General features: G+C 40.6%; 1 protein-coding gene across 3 annotated transcripts in view; it reads right to left on the minus strand.

The window, feature by feature from the left end:
• gria1a (glutamate receptor, ionotropic, AMPA 1a) overlaps positions 1-16,186 on the minus strand; it is a 60,882-nt gene extending 44,696 nt beyond the window's left edge. For all 3 annotated transcript variants that reach the window (XM_085938704.1, XM_085938687.1, XM_085938696.1), the window contains exons 1-3: positions 15,975-16,186; positions 15,703-15,837; positions 594-833 (exon numbers count right to left, since the gene is read on the minus strand). In XM_085938704.1, the coding sequence (XP_085794830.1) occupies positions 594-833; positions 15,703-15,837; positions 15,975-16,062 (463 nt within the window). In that variant the 5' untranslated portion in view covers positions 16,063-16,186. The remainder of the gene's footprint in view (positions 1-593; positions 834-15,702; positions 15,838-15,974) is intronic.
• Between the last annotated feature and the right edge of the window lie 1,315 nt (positions 16,187-17,501).

A 17,501-nucleotide genomic window follows, 5' to 3' on the forward strand; every position in this document is an offset into this window, starting at 1 on the left:
CCTGGCAGATACTCATTCACCCACCACATAGCTGTCTCCATGACGATGGAGGCTAAGTTGACGAATGTGGCCTCTGTCTATAAGGGTGCTTTAAAAAGAAACGCAAAGCACCATAATTAAACTTGTACATGCCTATAAAATTCAAAATCTCAGATTGTCTACCACAGTTGGGCAATACATTGCTGTTAGTCTTCACAATTATCAGCAAAACACTGACACATATTTACCATATTTATCCTTCCTTTTTCTACACCACTTGTGTTTATTTGTGTTGTGGTTAAGCTGGAACCATTCCCAGTGCACTTTGGGCCACAGGTGGTGTTGTGGGCAGGGGTGGTGGCGCTTTGCTCAGTGGCTTATTCGCCAGCCACTCTCAAACATACACAGCCTCTCGTAATCATTAAATGGTTTCAGTGCAACCTACTTCCAACAGGACAAAGCACTTGAGATTGGGACAAAGCACCTGCAGAAATACTAAATGTCTTTCATTTTACCCAGGATGTCTTTGAGAACTACCAAAGATAGGCTCACAGACAGGCCGACAGACAGGCTGAGAGACAGACAGACAGGCAAGTGGACAGACAGGTACCTACCGGAGTCTGAACTGTACATGTAGACAAACTTGTTCCATCCATAGTATTCGATCACACCTACGAGAGCGTCCTGCAGCTCAGGCCTCAGCTGAATGACAAATTGGTTGGCCGTCTCAATCGGGAATGACGGAGTAACAAAGCAGACATGGAGGGCGCCGCAGAAGGACATGAGCATGTTGACTGTCTTTCTGTCATACAAGCCGATGATGGCGTACACACCTTTGGAGAACTGGGAGCAGACTGCAAGAGAGAAAAAAAACCATGCATGAATAAACCTTTGAAGAGAAAAATATGTATTTCAAATGCAAATTGCAATTAGCACATCTACACAATTAAAATGTACAATATACTACATAATGTAATGTATAATACAGTTGGCAAATGTGTGTCATATAGACACACCGTTAGTGAGTCTTAGAAAGTGCATGTGCTTGCCGATACAGTTAGATAATGTGTAAACAACACAAAAAAAAAAAAAATCACAAACAGGAGGATGAAACAGAGGACCTGTGTGACACTGTCTGTTAAATCCTATGACAAATGAAAGGGGCTCAATGCAAGAAAATAGGGAGACCATGTTCACTGCGCACAACTGAACTTTTTGCCACAACAAAAAGCTATTTCGAGTGAAACTAAAAATATTTAGATGCATCCAAAGCAGTTGCTCCAGTTGGGGAAGCGGAATCCTAACCATTTGTTTTCGAACAGCCTGTCTGTTTACCGTCAGTGAAAGCTGCAGGAGCTGAAGGCAGATTAGGTGTAGAGAGGTTAATCAATGTATCCCCGGGGTTCCACTGACATTTCACTGGCAGCAGTAGGCGGCTTCCATCTATCATTTGCTTTCATCCCTCACTTTCTCTACCTCTTTTTCACTCACTTTCTGTCCATCAAGCTAACTTCATTCCCACCTTAATATCCAAAAATAGCGCATTTATGTTTGCAGTCTCGTCATTAGTAGCGCACTAGAGTCACACGTGCGGTTTTTGGTCTGGGCCAGTTCTGCTGTGACAATAGGTGGTCCTTATCTCAGTATTTACTGGAACAGATTGATATTACTGCCTGTCCCCTGCGCCAGGGCCAGCTCACCACCAGAAGCCGGAGAAAAGGCAGCGAGGATGGCCTGTATCCAAAAGGCCTAACCTGTCACAGACCTGCACCCACCAGGCAGGCAAATGTGTGTTCTTGCCTATGACGAAGACAGAGGGCGAAGGGATGGGTGAGGGGATCTATATGTGAGAATACATGTATACACACACACATGCGCACACACACGCACGGCCTCGAGTATCGCAAAAGCCTGGTGACTCACCCTACTTAAAGCAAGCCCTGAAATAGACATTTTGCACCTCGCCACCCTGACTCTTTTCTTCATGGCTTGCACATGTTCTGGCTTTTAAATGCACAGTCTGATTTATTTTACCGCTATACATTTGCACTTATAACATTCCAGATCCAATTTTTGCGGTAGCCTTAATGTTCTGCCTGTTTGCCGCCGTTACTTTGCAATACAGCCTATTAGCATAATACCTGAAACATGATTCATTTTTCCTCACTACAGCGTGTGTTTTAACCATTTTCCAACTATAAATAGAGAGCGAGAGAAAGCTGGAACCGTTTGCTACGGACCACCCACTCCTGGATGGTAAGAAGCATGAAGTTGTCTAATCTGATGTGAGTATTCCACAGAACATATTGCAGCAACTCCAATTTTAAACACCCTGAAACTCAAAACATTCCGAAAAATAACTGGGGACCGAAAAAAAAAAAAAAAGTGCCCCAGCAACATGTCTTTTAATCGGTTAGCTGTCATGGCAGCACTGAGGATCTCTGGCAGGAATTAAACCTGAAAAATAACTTTGAAAGCTGGAGCGGAAATTGAGTGTTTTGTCATCATTAGGAATCCTTTGCTAGAATTTGTGAAATCGCCAAACTGACTTGGCTTCACAAAATCCAGAGAGAATATCCAAAATAACGCAGGATTTGACTTGGAATTCCGCGGCATCACATTTCCATTGACACTTCAAACAAACATCCCCCAGAAACATCAGCCTTCTGCATACAGATGCAGTGAAGCTTTATGAAGACTTTACACTTCTAGCACCTTCCAGCATGTCCAACGGGGGTAAAGCACATTGATTTGCAACAGCTGAGGCCAAAGAGTTCCAAAGCCACATGAAAGAAAATGTTAAATCCTAGAGGGACACAACCGGAGGATGTGTCAAAAACAACTCACACATTTACGTTCTTGCCTATTCAGTCTCGCCTGTGGCATGCCTGTCCTTAGCATGAGCCAAATATCAAATGACAGAAGTGTCTGTGTCGGCTGCACAAGGAGGGCATGTTACTGACAGCCCATGTGCAGCTGATTTAAAACATGATGGACGATGGTTGCTAGGAACAATTGATTTTATCATTGAAAAGGTGAATATTGAGTTAAATGAAATGATCTTCATTAAAAGTAGCCTAAGAATAAGCTATTAATTTCCTGTCTAACATGAAGTTAAAACAAACCATTGTAATGGCACCTCCCAAAAAAGTGTGCGTCAACATAATCCACAAATATGGCAGCCATGCTGTTGGCGTGCTGTCCCGAAAGCCACCCTGTTCCAAATTGACCTCTGAAAAAGGTTTTTGAGCTTGCCGACATGCCAAGAATTTTGAGGTAACCACGTAAATAACTTGCCGACATGCCTCTCATGTTTGAAGTAATCTGTTTAATATTCTTAATTTATTATTCTTGAGCCATTCGTGTCATATCGCACAGCTGGAAAAAATGTCAAACACTGTAAAATGTTGTGGTACCTCAGGTTACTTCATTCGTTCAGTGTCCCTATTTGTAACTCGAAACATACATTTTCCCAATGAAATGAATGGAAATGCTTACTTTTTATATGTCCATTCAGCCAACCATTTTCAACACAGCTTATTCAAGATTCAAGATTTTTTATTGGCCACGTTTGAGCATGCCAAACAAGGAATTTGACTTCGGTACATCTCAGCCTCTGTTCAACATTTAGGTGACTAACACTCGGGACGTGCAAAAATTGACAAATATTCTCAAACATCCCCTGATCTTAAACTCACAAGAGGGCAAGGAAAAACCCCAAAAAATAGGTGAAAATATACTTCTTTGAGTATATACAATGTAAAAATTACCACCACCACCACCACCACACTTAAACATTAAAACGCAAACTAACAAGTGCTGATTGCGTTTTAATGTTTAAGTGTGGTGGTGGTGGTAATTTTTACATCGTAATATTAAGCCAAGGGCTATAATCCTCCAACAATAACGTTAACTAATGTTGGCTAACTACTACTAGCTTATAGTGATAGTAGCCACTTATTGAACTACAGTTGTAATCGTGTGTAAGGTTGAATTATTGTTAACTGAGTTACGTTACATTGGTCGGGGAGCAAGTTTAGTCAGACAGAAGCTGATGTTGGACCTGCAAGCGAACTACAGTTAACATAAATAAGCAACATTATCTGCTGACAACAAAAGTAAAAGGTTAAAATGATTGTCCTAAAATGTTGTAAAATTTGTTTTTTTTTAATTAACTCCAGCCGAATAAAATTATGTCTTCTTGGATTAAAATAAAAAAACAGAATGCTCGAGTTAAAAGGTAAAATGATATACCTCTGAAATGTATTTTCTGTTTAAATCAATACATTTAAATAAAGCTTGACCAAATTAGGTAAAGTAGAGCGGGATCGTTTTTGTTCAGATACATTCTTAGTGAAAACATGTGCACATGCAATCTATATGTTCATAAAACAGCAAACATGTTTTACAGTGTGCCTTCTCAAACCTGCATGTGACCATTTTCTTCCCCTAGGATTTGCCTGCCATTATCATGTGCACCATTAAGGTCAGAAGAGCCGAGGGAATTTTACAGTCAAAGCCAGTCAGGTTCATCCGGAGAGAGGGCATACTGATTGGAAGGTTCCGATCCAGTCATCCTAAAGTTTTTTTTTTTTTTAACAGGGCCTCTCGACATGCCAGGTGACTTCACAAAATAGGGCATGTGATGTGGATGCTCAACAGCACTGCTCTCTATGCATTTTGTATAGTGAAATAAATGAAACAAGACAAAATGAAGAAAGGCCTACAGAAGGATGAGTATATTAAATTCAAGGCAAACCTTCTTACACATTAAATCTACATTACTACAGTCATACTGAACTGTAGAGATTTATGCTTTCAGCCCTAACGCCACAGCCTTCCTTTTCAAGCCTGAAGATGTCCAATCTTATTTTCCTTTTTAGTCCAGAAAAGTTGCAAAATCTAGTAACCTGACAAGGAAAACATGTAATGTCACCCTCTCTCACATTACTGGTTACAGCAATCACATTTCCACTGCTGAATTTCATTGTGGAATATGTTATTGCATTAATTATAGATTTTTTAAAGTGGATTCCTGCAAAATGCATAGCTCATGTTCATATGAACTACTTTTGGTAGTGCAAAATCATCGACATGAATTTGTGCCCTAACTAAAAAATCTGTCCATTGCCAGAAGAAGTCACATCGATGCTGTATTGTTTTCATTTTTGTTTGAGGGTTAAAGGGGAGACAATGACAAGAGAAGGGCATTTCCTGTCACATCAGTGGGTAATACACACCGTCTCCTTCCTCCACAAGGGTGAAGGGTCACTCAATCAACCACATCGCACTTTGAGGGGAGATAAACATATATGACACCAGACACCGGAAGACGTACGCAATGGCGCCCTGCTCAGCCACCCATGGCAGATAACTGTCAAATGATGTGTGTAATCAAAACAGAGCATGTTGTACCTCTGTGGTCCCATCCATCTTGTGGTGAATAATAAGATACATTAATGAGCGGACTAACAAAGGAAGTCAATAACTTATTCACAGGGTCTCTCACACACACACGCAGCTTGTGAAGAAACCCTCAGGTGATGGGTGGCTGAGGAAGGGAGAGAGCCCTCCAACACGGCGTGACTCACACGGTGCAATCAATCTCCCTGTGTGCACACAACTGGGACCCAAGAGACAGGGACATGGCACCAGCATGGTTCTGCATGAATGTCTCCATCAGTGACTGGGTGCCATAGTAAGGTTGGATGTCCTTTTGAGAAAATGATTCATGGCACCTCTGTGCATGGGCAAAAACTTCACTCCAACCACGATTTTTCTTGTGCCCCCAAAGAGTTTGTTGAGTTGGTCCTTGCCCAACTCTCTTGAGATCCCCCCTGGAGTGTTGTGCTCGAGGCAGGTGTGCTTGCTATTTGCCTGTATAAACTGCTTTGCCTCCTCTGGCTCCAGGGAGATTTGCACCTTATGCAAGAGCAATGAAGCGGTGTTTATGACACTGCTGTTCCTGATCTCTCTGTGTGTGCGTGCACATCACAAAAATGATAGGCAAGAAAAGGGAAAGGAGATCAAAAGCTGGAGATACATAAAGTCAGGTGGAACACATAAAAGAAAACGTAAAAATCCTGAGAAAGCATCAATTACAACCACATTTTGCAGCTTGATATGATAGCGTGATTGCATCGTATCAACAGGGCTGATGGGAAGTTAATGCGCAGGAATGTCTCAGTACTTGAGACGTCGATAGTAGAAGTGAGACGCTGGTGGGTAAGAGAGGGACAGAACTGATGTATTATTGCTCGCAAGGGGAGATAATGTGCGAGACTGCAGCCCGCAGAGAAAACAAATGTCGGCCGAGCAGTGGGAAAAGGGGATTGCTGGGTGAAATCTAGATTTCTCCCATTTCCTCTAAGTAATAAAACAACGGCGCCGCATCGCCTCATTAGACAGGTAATCGAGGGTGCAAGAACACTCGCCTCGGCATCGGGTGTTTCTCTCTCTTCTTCTCTAACCCGCCCCTGCTAGGCTATTGTCTCTCCTCCTCACTCTTTTCCCGTGGTGTGCAGCCCAGCCCTGCCACCTGCTGAAGAAATACTTACCCGGCCAGCAGGTTAGAACCCCATGCCGAGACCATCTCCCATCACGCCGTGTGGAAATACCAATTATCTCCTTAACAATCCTCCTTTTGCAATTATCTCCCCATCTGCATCTCTGTCAGAAAGTGCGGGGGCAAAATTTCGCTCACAGTTTCAATTTGCTTGACATCTGAAGTGATGGGGGTGAATGTGGGGCTCAGGAAGAGGCAACACAAGCAGCATGCTAATTCATTTGGAAATTGGAATGAGAGAAATCTCGTAGCTACCCCTGGCCTGCTATGTTGAAGAATCTGTATCTGTCAGTTAGTATCACTGTCACATTAACTGACAATGACTTTACACCACTGTGTCCTGGAATGTTCCTTACTGTATTCTATTTCTCAGTATATATCATGTGGAATACAGGAACATTGTATCTTAAAAGTGTTAAGTATTTTAACGTGAAATTACAATCTACAATGTCTGGATTTTCCCAATGGGCGGCCGAACCATGAGGCAGCCTAGGCGGCCTTCTGATTTCAATATTAGTTACCCATAAATTAGGTTTCGATGTAAGATGATCATACATTTACAGTATGTATATGGCTTCACAGTCATCAGAGGGACACCATACCTATGCGGCCCATGACAAAAAAAAAGGTTTGACACCCTTGCATTAGAGAAAAAATTGGCACCCACACTTTCTACAGTAGATGTGCACAGAAAGAAGCGTGGAGTAGAGTAAACGAAGGTAATTACGGTGATGATTGGTTTTCACATAAAGGTATGTTATGTATAACAACCTTCTCAAAACTCAAAATCCATATTTTTTATTGAACATTTTCCACCCAACACATTTGACAGATTTCCGAAAGTCATTCTCATCTATCCATTTTCTTACATGCTTGTCCCTATTAGGGTGAGCTACACGTTGATTTCCAGCCAATTGCTGGGACACATACTATATACAGTACCAGTCAAAGGTTTAGAAACACTTTCAAATTCATTTGATCTCAAACACATTACAAGGTCAAGAATTTCAATCTATAATAATTAGAGGGTGTTTCCAAAATGTAACTGCTCTCTATATACAAGAAGCGACAAGCTTTACAAGGGTACAGTTGAACAGAAAGCAGCGCACCTAGCAAAATAATTTCCTATAGTGGGCTGCTGAAACGAGCAAATTTCCCCATTGTGGGATCAATAAAGTATCTTATCTTATCTTAAAACTGCCGTGCAATAGCACACAGAGGGAGTCTTTCAAACAATGTGTTTGCCATTCAGCATTTGCTTTGTTGCAGTCTCTCAGCATTTACAAACAATAATGTGGTATTGCATACGGACTGGCTCATTATTAGTCACTTAAGTTTAATTCACGCAGAGAAATTATATTGCATGTGTGTAACACCTAATTTGTGTGTGGGGTGTATATACAATCCTCAACTGTTTCATATCTGGCGACACGGCACGGCTCTGATTCGGCGCCACAAGAGAAGGCATTTTGTGGGTAAGAACAGCACTGTGCGGCGAAAGCAGCAGCAATGTGTCACACTGTTTAATATACTTGTAGAATTTGCTCTGTATTAGAGTATGTTAAGGCTCCCGAGATGTGCAGTCAGTGACAAAAGAACAACTTCACTGCTGTCTTTGCCACCAAAAACATGACAGCTGCCATCATGGCGCGCTCACTCTGCATCCCCGAACACATTGTTTTCTAATTGCCCGCCCAACACATCACAAGCTCAGACCTCCACATCCCAGCTGCCATTACCTCCGGAGATGACAGATTTCTTTTAAATACTGGGGATGCTGTTTGAATACAAAGGAGCAGCATGAGTATTGAGAATGCGTTGGCGCACAATGGGGGGAAATGACAATGAAGCTGACATCAGCTCCAGTGGAAGGTTGGAACACGAATATCTCAGAATTCAACGGAAACGTTCAAGGAAAGTGAAATTGAAAAGAGGAGAGACAATGAGACAAGAGTGTTTCTAGTTATATTTTGCTCACTTTCAATTGTGTGGCCTTCAACAGAGCTATTAAAGGCTTGTAGAAGGCATGGCAAGAACTAAAGAAAAATGCACTCAATAGATAGTCGTGAAAGGTTTGTTTCATTTTTCTCATTATTTAGCACACCATTTTCTTTTGTTTTGTGTATTTATGTTTTTTTATCAACATCAGTCACTTGAAAATTAAATTTAAATATCAGTACAGTTGGTAAAGGTTGATGGAATAAAAGTTGGCTGAACATGAATAAATCAATTTTCAAGATTTGTTCTGGGGAAATGATTCTTTGACTATTAAGTGATCATCAATTGTATCACATGCATTGATTAATAATTGTGAACAAACTGCAGAAATAAAAGCATCGGAATAAATGTTATTTTCAAATAGAAAAGTACTCTAAAAATATATTTTGATCCAGATAATCTCATTTGGTGCAACCACTTGAAGAAATGAAATAAAGTAATTTTCACACATAATATTTTTTCAGTGTACTATTCTTTTTTTGGGCTTAATTCCAACCTGCTAGAATTAACTGTGGTTGATTTTAATGGATCAACATCGTATAAATTCATAGAAGCAACACAATTGTCCACAGCAATGTTTTTTGTTTGCACTGTATGTGACAATGATGTTATCCATAAAGGCAATAAAATGACAGGTGGAGTAGTTTCTCCTTTCCTAACCATTTCTTTCCTCCCGCCGTTGTGCCCCGTGTGCACATTCCTCTGGCACACAGAATCTGCGTTTGCCGCCTGCTCTGCGCTCCATCACTCTGCTGCTTGGGGAGCGATTTTGGCCGATCTACATTGATTGCTATGGGCCATTCACTATCCCCGATGTTGGCTACTCATTCATCAAACCAGCACCTGCCACAATCTCACTCCTGAGAGAATGGTTGTCAGCATCTTATTTTTTCATTTCTCCCTCAATTCTTTGTTTTTCCCTTAACAAATAACCATCATGTAGGAATACTGACCTGCTATTCTTTTTCAATATTAAATCCAAGTAATCCTTCAAATAACAAAATGACTGTGGATGTCAGTCAACTAAGCCAAAGATGCACCTCACTGACAGACAAGCAACAAAATGTAATACATCACCCCAAGGCTTTCTCACGACAGTCACCAGACCTAAAGAAAAAAAACAGTTTACCCTTCTCTCAACATATTCAAGTATATATAGTGTCAGCTTGGATGCAGTGCATCCAAGCTGACACTATATGTACCCCTGAAGGTGGGAGGAGGGTGACTGGGGACATAGAGAAACACACCCAAATGAAGGTAGAAGGGAGATAATCATTTCTTTTTCCCTTTCCTCTAGAGGAAAATTATGCATAACAGTCGTTAATAGAGCTACTTTTCCAGGGGTTATTATTGAATATTTAAAATCCATAGTTCCATGGAGTGATTGCTTTGGATGTGTTGAACTGAATAATACATTAAAGACATCTGCCCAATCTCTTGTTAGCGATTGTTTTTGTGTGCACGTGACTCGTGAATTCTTTACACATACATATTCAGATTTTAATTCAGTCGTCGGCATCAATTCAGATAATAAACAAGAAATGAGGTAGTTGTTTGTTGAGCCACACAAGAAAACATCGTTCATTTCTGTAAAATGAATTTCCCCTAGGGATCAATAAAGTATCTATCGATCGATCGACTGATCAACCGACCGTCCGATTAATCTATCTGTCTGTCTGTCTGTCTGTCTGTCTGTCTGTCTGTCTGTCTGTGTAGCTCTCTATCTATCTAATACCAACCAGAAGTATTTTGACATCATGTGAATGAATAGCAATTATGAAGAATCAAATGTTTTTTGGTTTTTTTATTGTTGTTTTTTGTCTGCCAGAGATGAAATTATTCGATGGCAGACTAAAAAATGCACTCAACCAGTACTGCAGCTTGAAGCTGTACATTGCGGTTCCAATTGGAAAGCTGTTATGTTGGATAGTTGAAATTAACATAATCATATTGCTGCTTAGCCTTTCAAATTGATATTTTGCTTTTTGATGAGCAATGACTGCAATGGTTCAGTCATTCATCCATCCATTCATCCATACTGGCAGTGGCATTTACTAAACAAATAAGCTTGTACGGTTTGTTGTGGCCTCTGAATTTCCAGCGTTGCAAGAGGCTTTAATCTGTGTGCAGCTATGTTAAACAAGATGTTGGTAACTTTGCATATGCATGCAAAGATGTATTTTAAAATTGGTGGTTTGCGCCTTGGTTGGCGTGAACACAGCCACTTGATTCGCTGCTAATCATAGCAGCTCCTCTCATAAACTTTAAATAGGGCACAATGGCATCTCTCACAGAGACATCTCTGCGTGGAAAAAAAAAACAGCAATCCGTGCATATGTGGAGCATTGCAACTGCTTTTGTCTGATGTGGCAGCAACCAAAGGAAGTGAGTCCCTGCCTTAAATTCCGAACGAGCTCATGACGATAGCCGCTAGCAAATGTAATATGTCGGACATCATTTATCTATCCCCACCCTGATTGTTCATGTGCCTCCCAATAGGTGTGCGCCTGCCAGTGGAATGATTTAAAACGTATAATAATAACAATAATAATAATAATGTGTTCAATACATTTTTTCCATACAGTTTTTTTATGTCAACCGTTGTCATATTTATAAATGAAAATGAAATGTGATACTGATAAATAACACATTCACGGATGGAGGGCATAATCTCTCTGCTTGCATCCAAACAAATTCACCAAAATACTCAAAAATCAGGATGTGCCAGCAATGTGCTTTCTATGAAAATGCAAGAGCATTATGTATTGGTATTTACTTTTATTTTGATTAGTTTTACTCTGTTGTCTCTTGGCTCCTGGCTAGGTCGGCATTTTAAATGAGAATGTGTTCTCAATTGCCTTACGGAAATCCAGCAAGGTTAAATAAAGCAAAACAAAAACATCTTTGTTAAAATATAATTTGAAGCATTGATTTTCTCAACATTTCCCCACTGCCTACAAGTGTCAGAAATAACAATTCATTCATGTTATGTACCCTTCTCCTTTTTTTTCCTGACAAATAAACCTTGTATTACAGTATTACTCTTTATCAAGAGGCATAGATGCCGACGCTACTGTTCTTGTGCTATTAAAATGTTTTACCGTCATTGATAGTGATATTGCATTTGTATGGCTTTTTATATGACTGTATATTTGATTTATAACATTTTTGGATGGTCGTGATTTATGTAAGGATGCTTTTCTTCTAGCTATCTTGTGTAGAAGTAGCCACTTCTGTGTTTGAAAGATATTAAGTGCCACTAACATGATTTTCATGATGTGCAGTTGACCACTTGTCGACATGATCTCTAATCCTCTGCCAGGGCAATTTCTCCTTGACAAATACCAGCATACAGCCAATCTTGTAACAATACCCTATAAGTGTCTTCCATAAGGGGCATACCCTATGTAACCACTACCCCGAATTCTGTATTGATTAGCTGTGCAGGCCTCATTGATAACTCCATTGTAGATTCTTTCCATCAGCCTCAGATACCAAATGAAGCACTGCTACCTGCATCACAGCAACAATACAAAATGTCTTTTTGATGAACACTCATTAGTCTTAACAAAAGGTTTATTTCCACAATGTTGAAATCACAACTGGACATAAAATCAAAGTCACATTAGTAACCTTGAAGCGAGATGAATGTTTTAAATAGTGCCGTTATAGCTTGGCACCTGGTGCTATATTTTGTCATTTAAAAGCAGGGCTTAAAACCTAAAATAGCTGAAGACTGGTGTAAATCCCCCCCCTCTCACACACACACACACACACACACACACACACACACACACACACACACACACACACACACACACACACACACACACGGATATCAAAGAGAAAAGTCGATCATGAAAGGATGAGCCTGCAGAGGATTTGAAGCTTGCAACTCAGTTTGTCCTTATTATAAACCCAGTCAATAGCAGATTATGGTAATGTGATATCTAACTGTGGGGAACAGTGACTAATATTTGTCATGTACACGCAGCAACCCTGGCAGTATTTTGAACCACTGAAGTGGCATCTTTGCAAAATGCCTTTCCAGTAAGCTGAGACTGAGAAACTACAGGTGCTACTTTTTGACTCGGGGAAATCAGAGTGAAATCCAAATTAGCTCCAATCTGCCTTCTCACATGGCAGCGGTGTTCCCATCTTTAATTTCCAGATAAATACACAGGGCATAAAATGAGTTACACACTCATCCATTATTGAATTACCTGAATCCACAAATCAACCAACATTTACCACAAGTGATCTCAAGGTATGGTCTCGAACAGTAAATGTTCATCTAATAGGGGGATGTGTACATTAGTTGTGTAGGATTAGTTTAGTATGTTCATATTAGCATTGAATGAATGTAATGTGGTAATTTATTCAACAAAAGACAACAATGCATCAATGTATCAATTTTCTTCTTGGCAAGTGGCTTAATGTTGCTCTCACTCCATACAGTTTTGCAGAGGCAAGTTGCAGAGTGTCAAGCTCGACCTTTTTACCATACCAAATAAGTACCCAAGAAAAAGCTGCCAAATAGTGGTATCATCCTCAAGACCCCGTTCTTCAAGGCAGGTGCCAGTGTCTGCGCATGTGTGCGTGTGTGTGCGTTTGTGTGTGTTTGTGTGCGTGCGAGCATGCAATGGAAAGGGATCGCTTCTCGAGGAAGTGGCGAGTCATAAGAGCCAGCTGATGAGTATCACCCTCATCCGGAGCGCTATTCATGCCCTGTGCACAAAGCCTCATTCACCCAATGCTTTTCACGCTCATGCACCATGAGAGCCACCGGGCACTTTCCCACAGAGAACTGTCACTCACTCACTCACTCACGACATCCTACACAGATGTCAGAATGGGCATCCAGTTGCAAACACACACGCTCATCTAATTAGGCATAGTAAATCGAAACCCAGGAATAGGCTGCTTTTCTCTTCTGGTTTATGACACAAACATGTCGTCATGGCTTCACAGGGAAAACCTTGTTGAGACAGGAAGAGATGGCAATATTGCATTCTGTGACACACAGTTAGGCCTATAGTCACGGACTCAGGTGTGACACCATAAAAAAAAGTTAAATGTGACTGACAGAGGACTGAAGCAGGAAGGAGGACTTATTGTTCCGTGCTCACGGATAAAACAATGTGATAAGAAGCCTCCCTAAAATGCTCTATATCTTGGTCTTTGTGGTTTTGGGATTTAAGGACTAGACTATTCTAGTTCTGTTCTAGACACACATCTGCAACCACCCAGTGGGATAGCAACCACAGCAATATGGTGCAATGGTAGGGTGGAGCAACACAGTGCAGCCACTTTAATCTCACTTCTGTGTGACAAGAGAAACAAAATATTTATCTATTTTAGATATCCTTAACAATTACCACTTCTCAGGGTACAACAGGAACCTAGAGTATCGCAAAAAATGCAGACCCCATGGATTGGACATGTGCCACACAAACCACACAACCATTCCCATTATACTGAGTGGAACCGAACCAATGTGGTCTGCACAGACGTCAGGCAAATGTACCAGTACACCATCAGTGACCCCAGGAAACACAATACACTAAAAACAAAAACCATCACTCTGATGGATTTTGTAAGTACTGTACAATGCTGAGAAGCAGCACAGACCCAGATACTCACCCTACAGATGAAATAGTACAAGACAGATCAGACTTTAGCATTCCAAAGCACTCACAACTGAATTGAACAATGTGTCCTTGTCCAAAACTTGACTCTAGTCTTCAATACAAACATGACTGTGTTTGATTTGGGAGTAATCCTCTTGCTCTGTGACCTTCCTATTCACATTCATTCCCACTCAGAGAGGAAACAATATCATCAATCAAGGGGTGTTTTGTGTGTTTACTTTTAATTACATACCCATGCACCAGTTCCACAAGCTCCATACTGGCTGTTACATTACGTTGTCCCAGCAAGCATGTACTCAGACCAAAAAAAAAAAAAAGTTTTTGCAAGATTTTTAAATAAGATTGTTTTCATTTTGTAACAACTTTTTAAAATATTATTTTGTGCATTGTTTCAGTTTTTTGTTGTTGCTGAAATCCTCAGTTACAATTTGTTGCAATGTTGTAATATTACACAGTATACATTGTTGACACAGCTATTCCACACATGCATAAGATTAAATATTTTTATTTATTTCTATTTAACAAGGACAGTGTACATCAATGAACATTTCTGTTAATGCACCAGAATTAGCCAAGAGTCCCCGAGGCAAGGTGTGTGAAGTCTCTTGCCCAAGGACACGAAATGTGGCTCAGACAGAGCTGGGTTCAAACTGCCAGCCCTCCAGTTTCTGAACAACCCGCTCTATTGCCTGAGCCACGACCGCCACAATAGAAAACAATGTATTGTCATTGTCAAGACAATATCTTTCAAGTTGGTCGAGAATTGCAAGATCATAGTTTCCAAATAGTAACATTCTGAGCTGAATGAGCCTGCCCAATGCATGAAAAGATGGCTAATATTTATGATACTGCAATTGCAGTGTGGGACAGAATTTGATCTTGTCGTCAGAATACAAAGGAGGGGTAAGTGTAGAGTAACAAAGACGAAACAATTTACTGTGACGTTTCCTTTGTATCTCTGAGGCATGCATTTGTTCTCTGACTGGCATTATGACACATATCAGCCAAAGGAAGATAGCATACCCACTGTTAAAAATGACTCCGGAATAATTTGGCATCAGATGCCCCAGTCTGTTTTTTCTTTCTTTTTTTGTCACAAAAAGAAAAGTTGATATATTTCTTGCATTCATATTAGAATACACAGGTACATTTTAAAAGAATCACGCACCCTACATTGTGATATTGTCTTTCTTTCTCTTGGTCCACTTTAGATTTGATGCATTATTTTTACTTTAATTTGAGCCGAATAAAGATCAGAGGGGGCTGATAAAAGGGTTCTAAAGCATTGAGACAGGAAATGTAAATAAAGAATAGATGTCTGTTCCTATGCAGAGGTTGGCCTACCCGGAGCGCAAAAAAGCGCACCGCGTTCACGCAGCAAGAGGTTGAGAAAAAGAGTCTCCGCGCAACAGTTATGAGCCACATACAGCCTTGATGCCATTACGGTTTAACGCATATTGTTTAGAAAACAAACCACAAAACGAAGAACAACAATGCATTAATACTCACAGGCATATGTCATGGAAAAACTATTTCCCATTTTGACCATATCGACCTGCGGCACCAGTTTGGGGATGTCCTGGTGGTGTGAAAGGGCGAAGCGAAACACTTCATATTCATGGGACTCGGTGGGGAACAATCCTCCTGTTGAGCACCAAACACAAATTGTTAAAACGTGAAATTACACAAAAAAAAGAGCCACTTCGGGTGAGAGCGGCAGAGTAATCATTTTACAAGGAGACAAAGGGTTTGCGGGATGAGTGCGCGCGCGCCATTCTTACCTATATTGATGTTACTTGGGAAACTTGAGCTTGAAGCCAAGCACATCCCCAGTAAACTGGTGTAGAGGATGCTGAAGCTTCGCTGCATATTTCCTTTTGCATTGGCGAAGGGAAAAGAGCCGAAATCCAAACATACATACGTTTCCTCCGCGTATTCAACTTAAAAATACCTCTCGTGCTTTCAGCACTCCTTCCGCTGCTCGTTAGCGCAACATCATATTTGCCGATATGTATTCAAAGAAAGAACGATGACGATGAAGGTTGTGGTGATGGCAATGGCGAGAGGAGGTAGCTTCCTCTCTACTGCTCTCCCTCGATCTACTGATGCTCTCTTGTCCTTGGCTGCTGTTGTAGTGATGGAGAATGTCTTCAGCGTTTGGCGCGCTGCAAAAAAAAAAAAAAAAAAAGTGCACGCCCAGGGAAGGAAAAAAATGCAAAAACAATTGTTTGGTTTTATTCATTCACATTTATTCACATTCATCATGCAAACCTTTCCAGCCACTGTTGCACTGTTTTCTTCTGGACTGTTTCATTCAAAATTGGAAACATTCTTGACAAATAACAGTCTTTAAAAGGGAGCTTGTGCTTTTTAAGAGTTGAAGGTAGAATAATCTATTTTCCATGCTAAGATCTTTATAGGGCATGGCATTAACTCTAAGTTCAAAATATTTCAATTACAGTTTCAGCTGTTGTTTTCTTCTCCTTCTTGTTAAAGCGATTTTTTTGTTGTCTGGATTTTGGTAAGGGCCAAGCAACTGTTGGGCCACAATTCAGCCAGGTCAATCTGGTGTCTGTGTGTGTTTGTTGTCACAGACACACTGTCGGTAGGTAGAAGGTGGTCTCCAAAGTGCCCACGTCAAAGCAACCAATTTTACATCATCCGCTAGTAGAGTTCTTCTTGCAGTACCTTATAAATGTACTTTGTATGCACCAATCTCCTTTTTGCTCCCACCATGTAGACTGCACATTGCTCCTGCACTGACTTTAAAGGGCATGAAAGAGTACGTAGTAGTTGTGTCAATTGGCCAGGAATCAAGTCAACTATAGTAACTCCCACAACGGCACAAATGTCCATTTCTACCTGTGATTGTGTCTGAAATTACCAAGAGAAAGAAAACTCCACCCCTGCGAACAGTTAGACCGCACTTTGTGCTAGGCTTGTGCTGGGCTCAAAAATAGGTCGCGTTATGTCGTAAGAATGGCAACAGTGGAATACAGAGTTTGTGCGTTTTGCTATCTCGTAATTATTCTGTCAATCACATTGTGTCGCTGGCAAAGATGTATGTACAAATATACATTAATTTGTAGTAATTAAGACATTATTTTCAGGCCAATTAATTGACACTGGATACACAGGGAACCACTGTTAACTAGTTAAACATCTTTGTAAAGTCCTTGTGGTTCAGGGTTTGAAAGTAGTTGCATGATTAAAGAGCAGTAAAAAGACACACAAAAACGGGGAACTCTTGCCCATGGCTACAGGATAAACAAAATAGTTCCGATTTTAAATTGTGGAAACATTTGAAT

Source organism: Syngnathus leptorhynchus, chromosome 2 (assembly GCF_054491065.1).
Source record: "Syngnathus leptorhynchus isolate UIUO chromosome 2, UIUO_Slep, whole genome shotgun sequence".
NCBI classification, from domain to species: Eukaryota; Metazoa; Chordata; class Actinopteri; order Syngnathiformes; family Syngnathidae; genus Syngnathus; species Syngnathus leptorhynchus.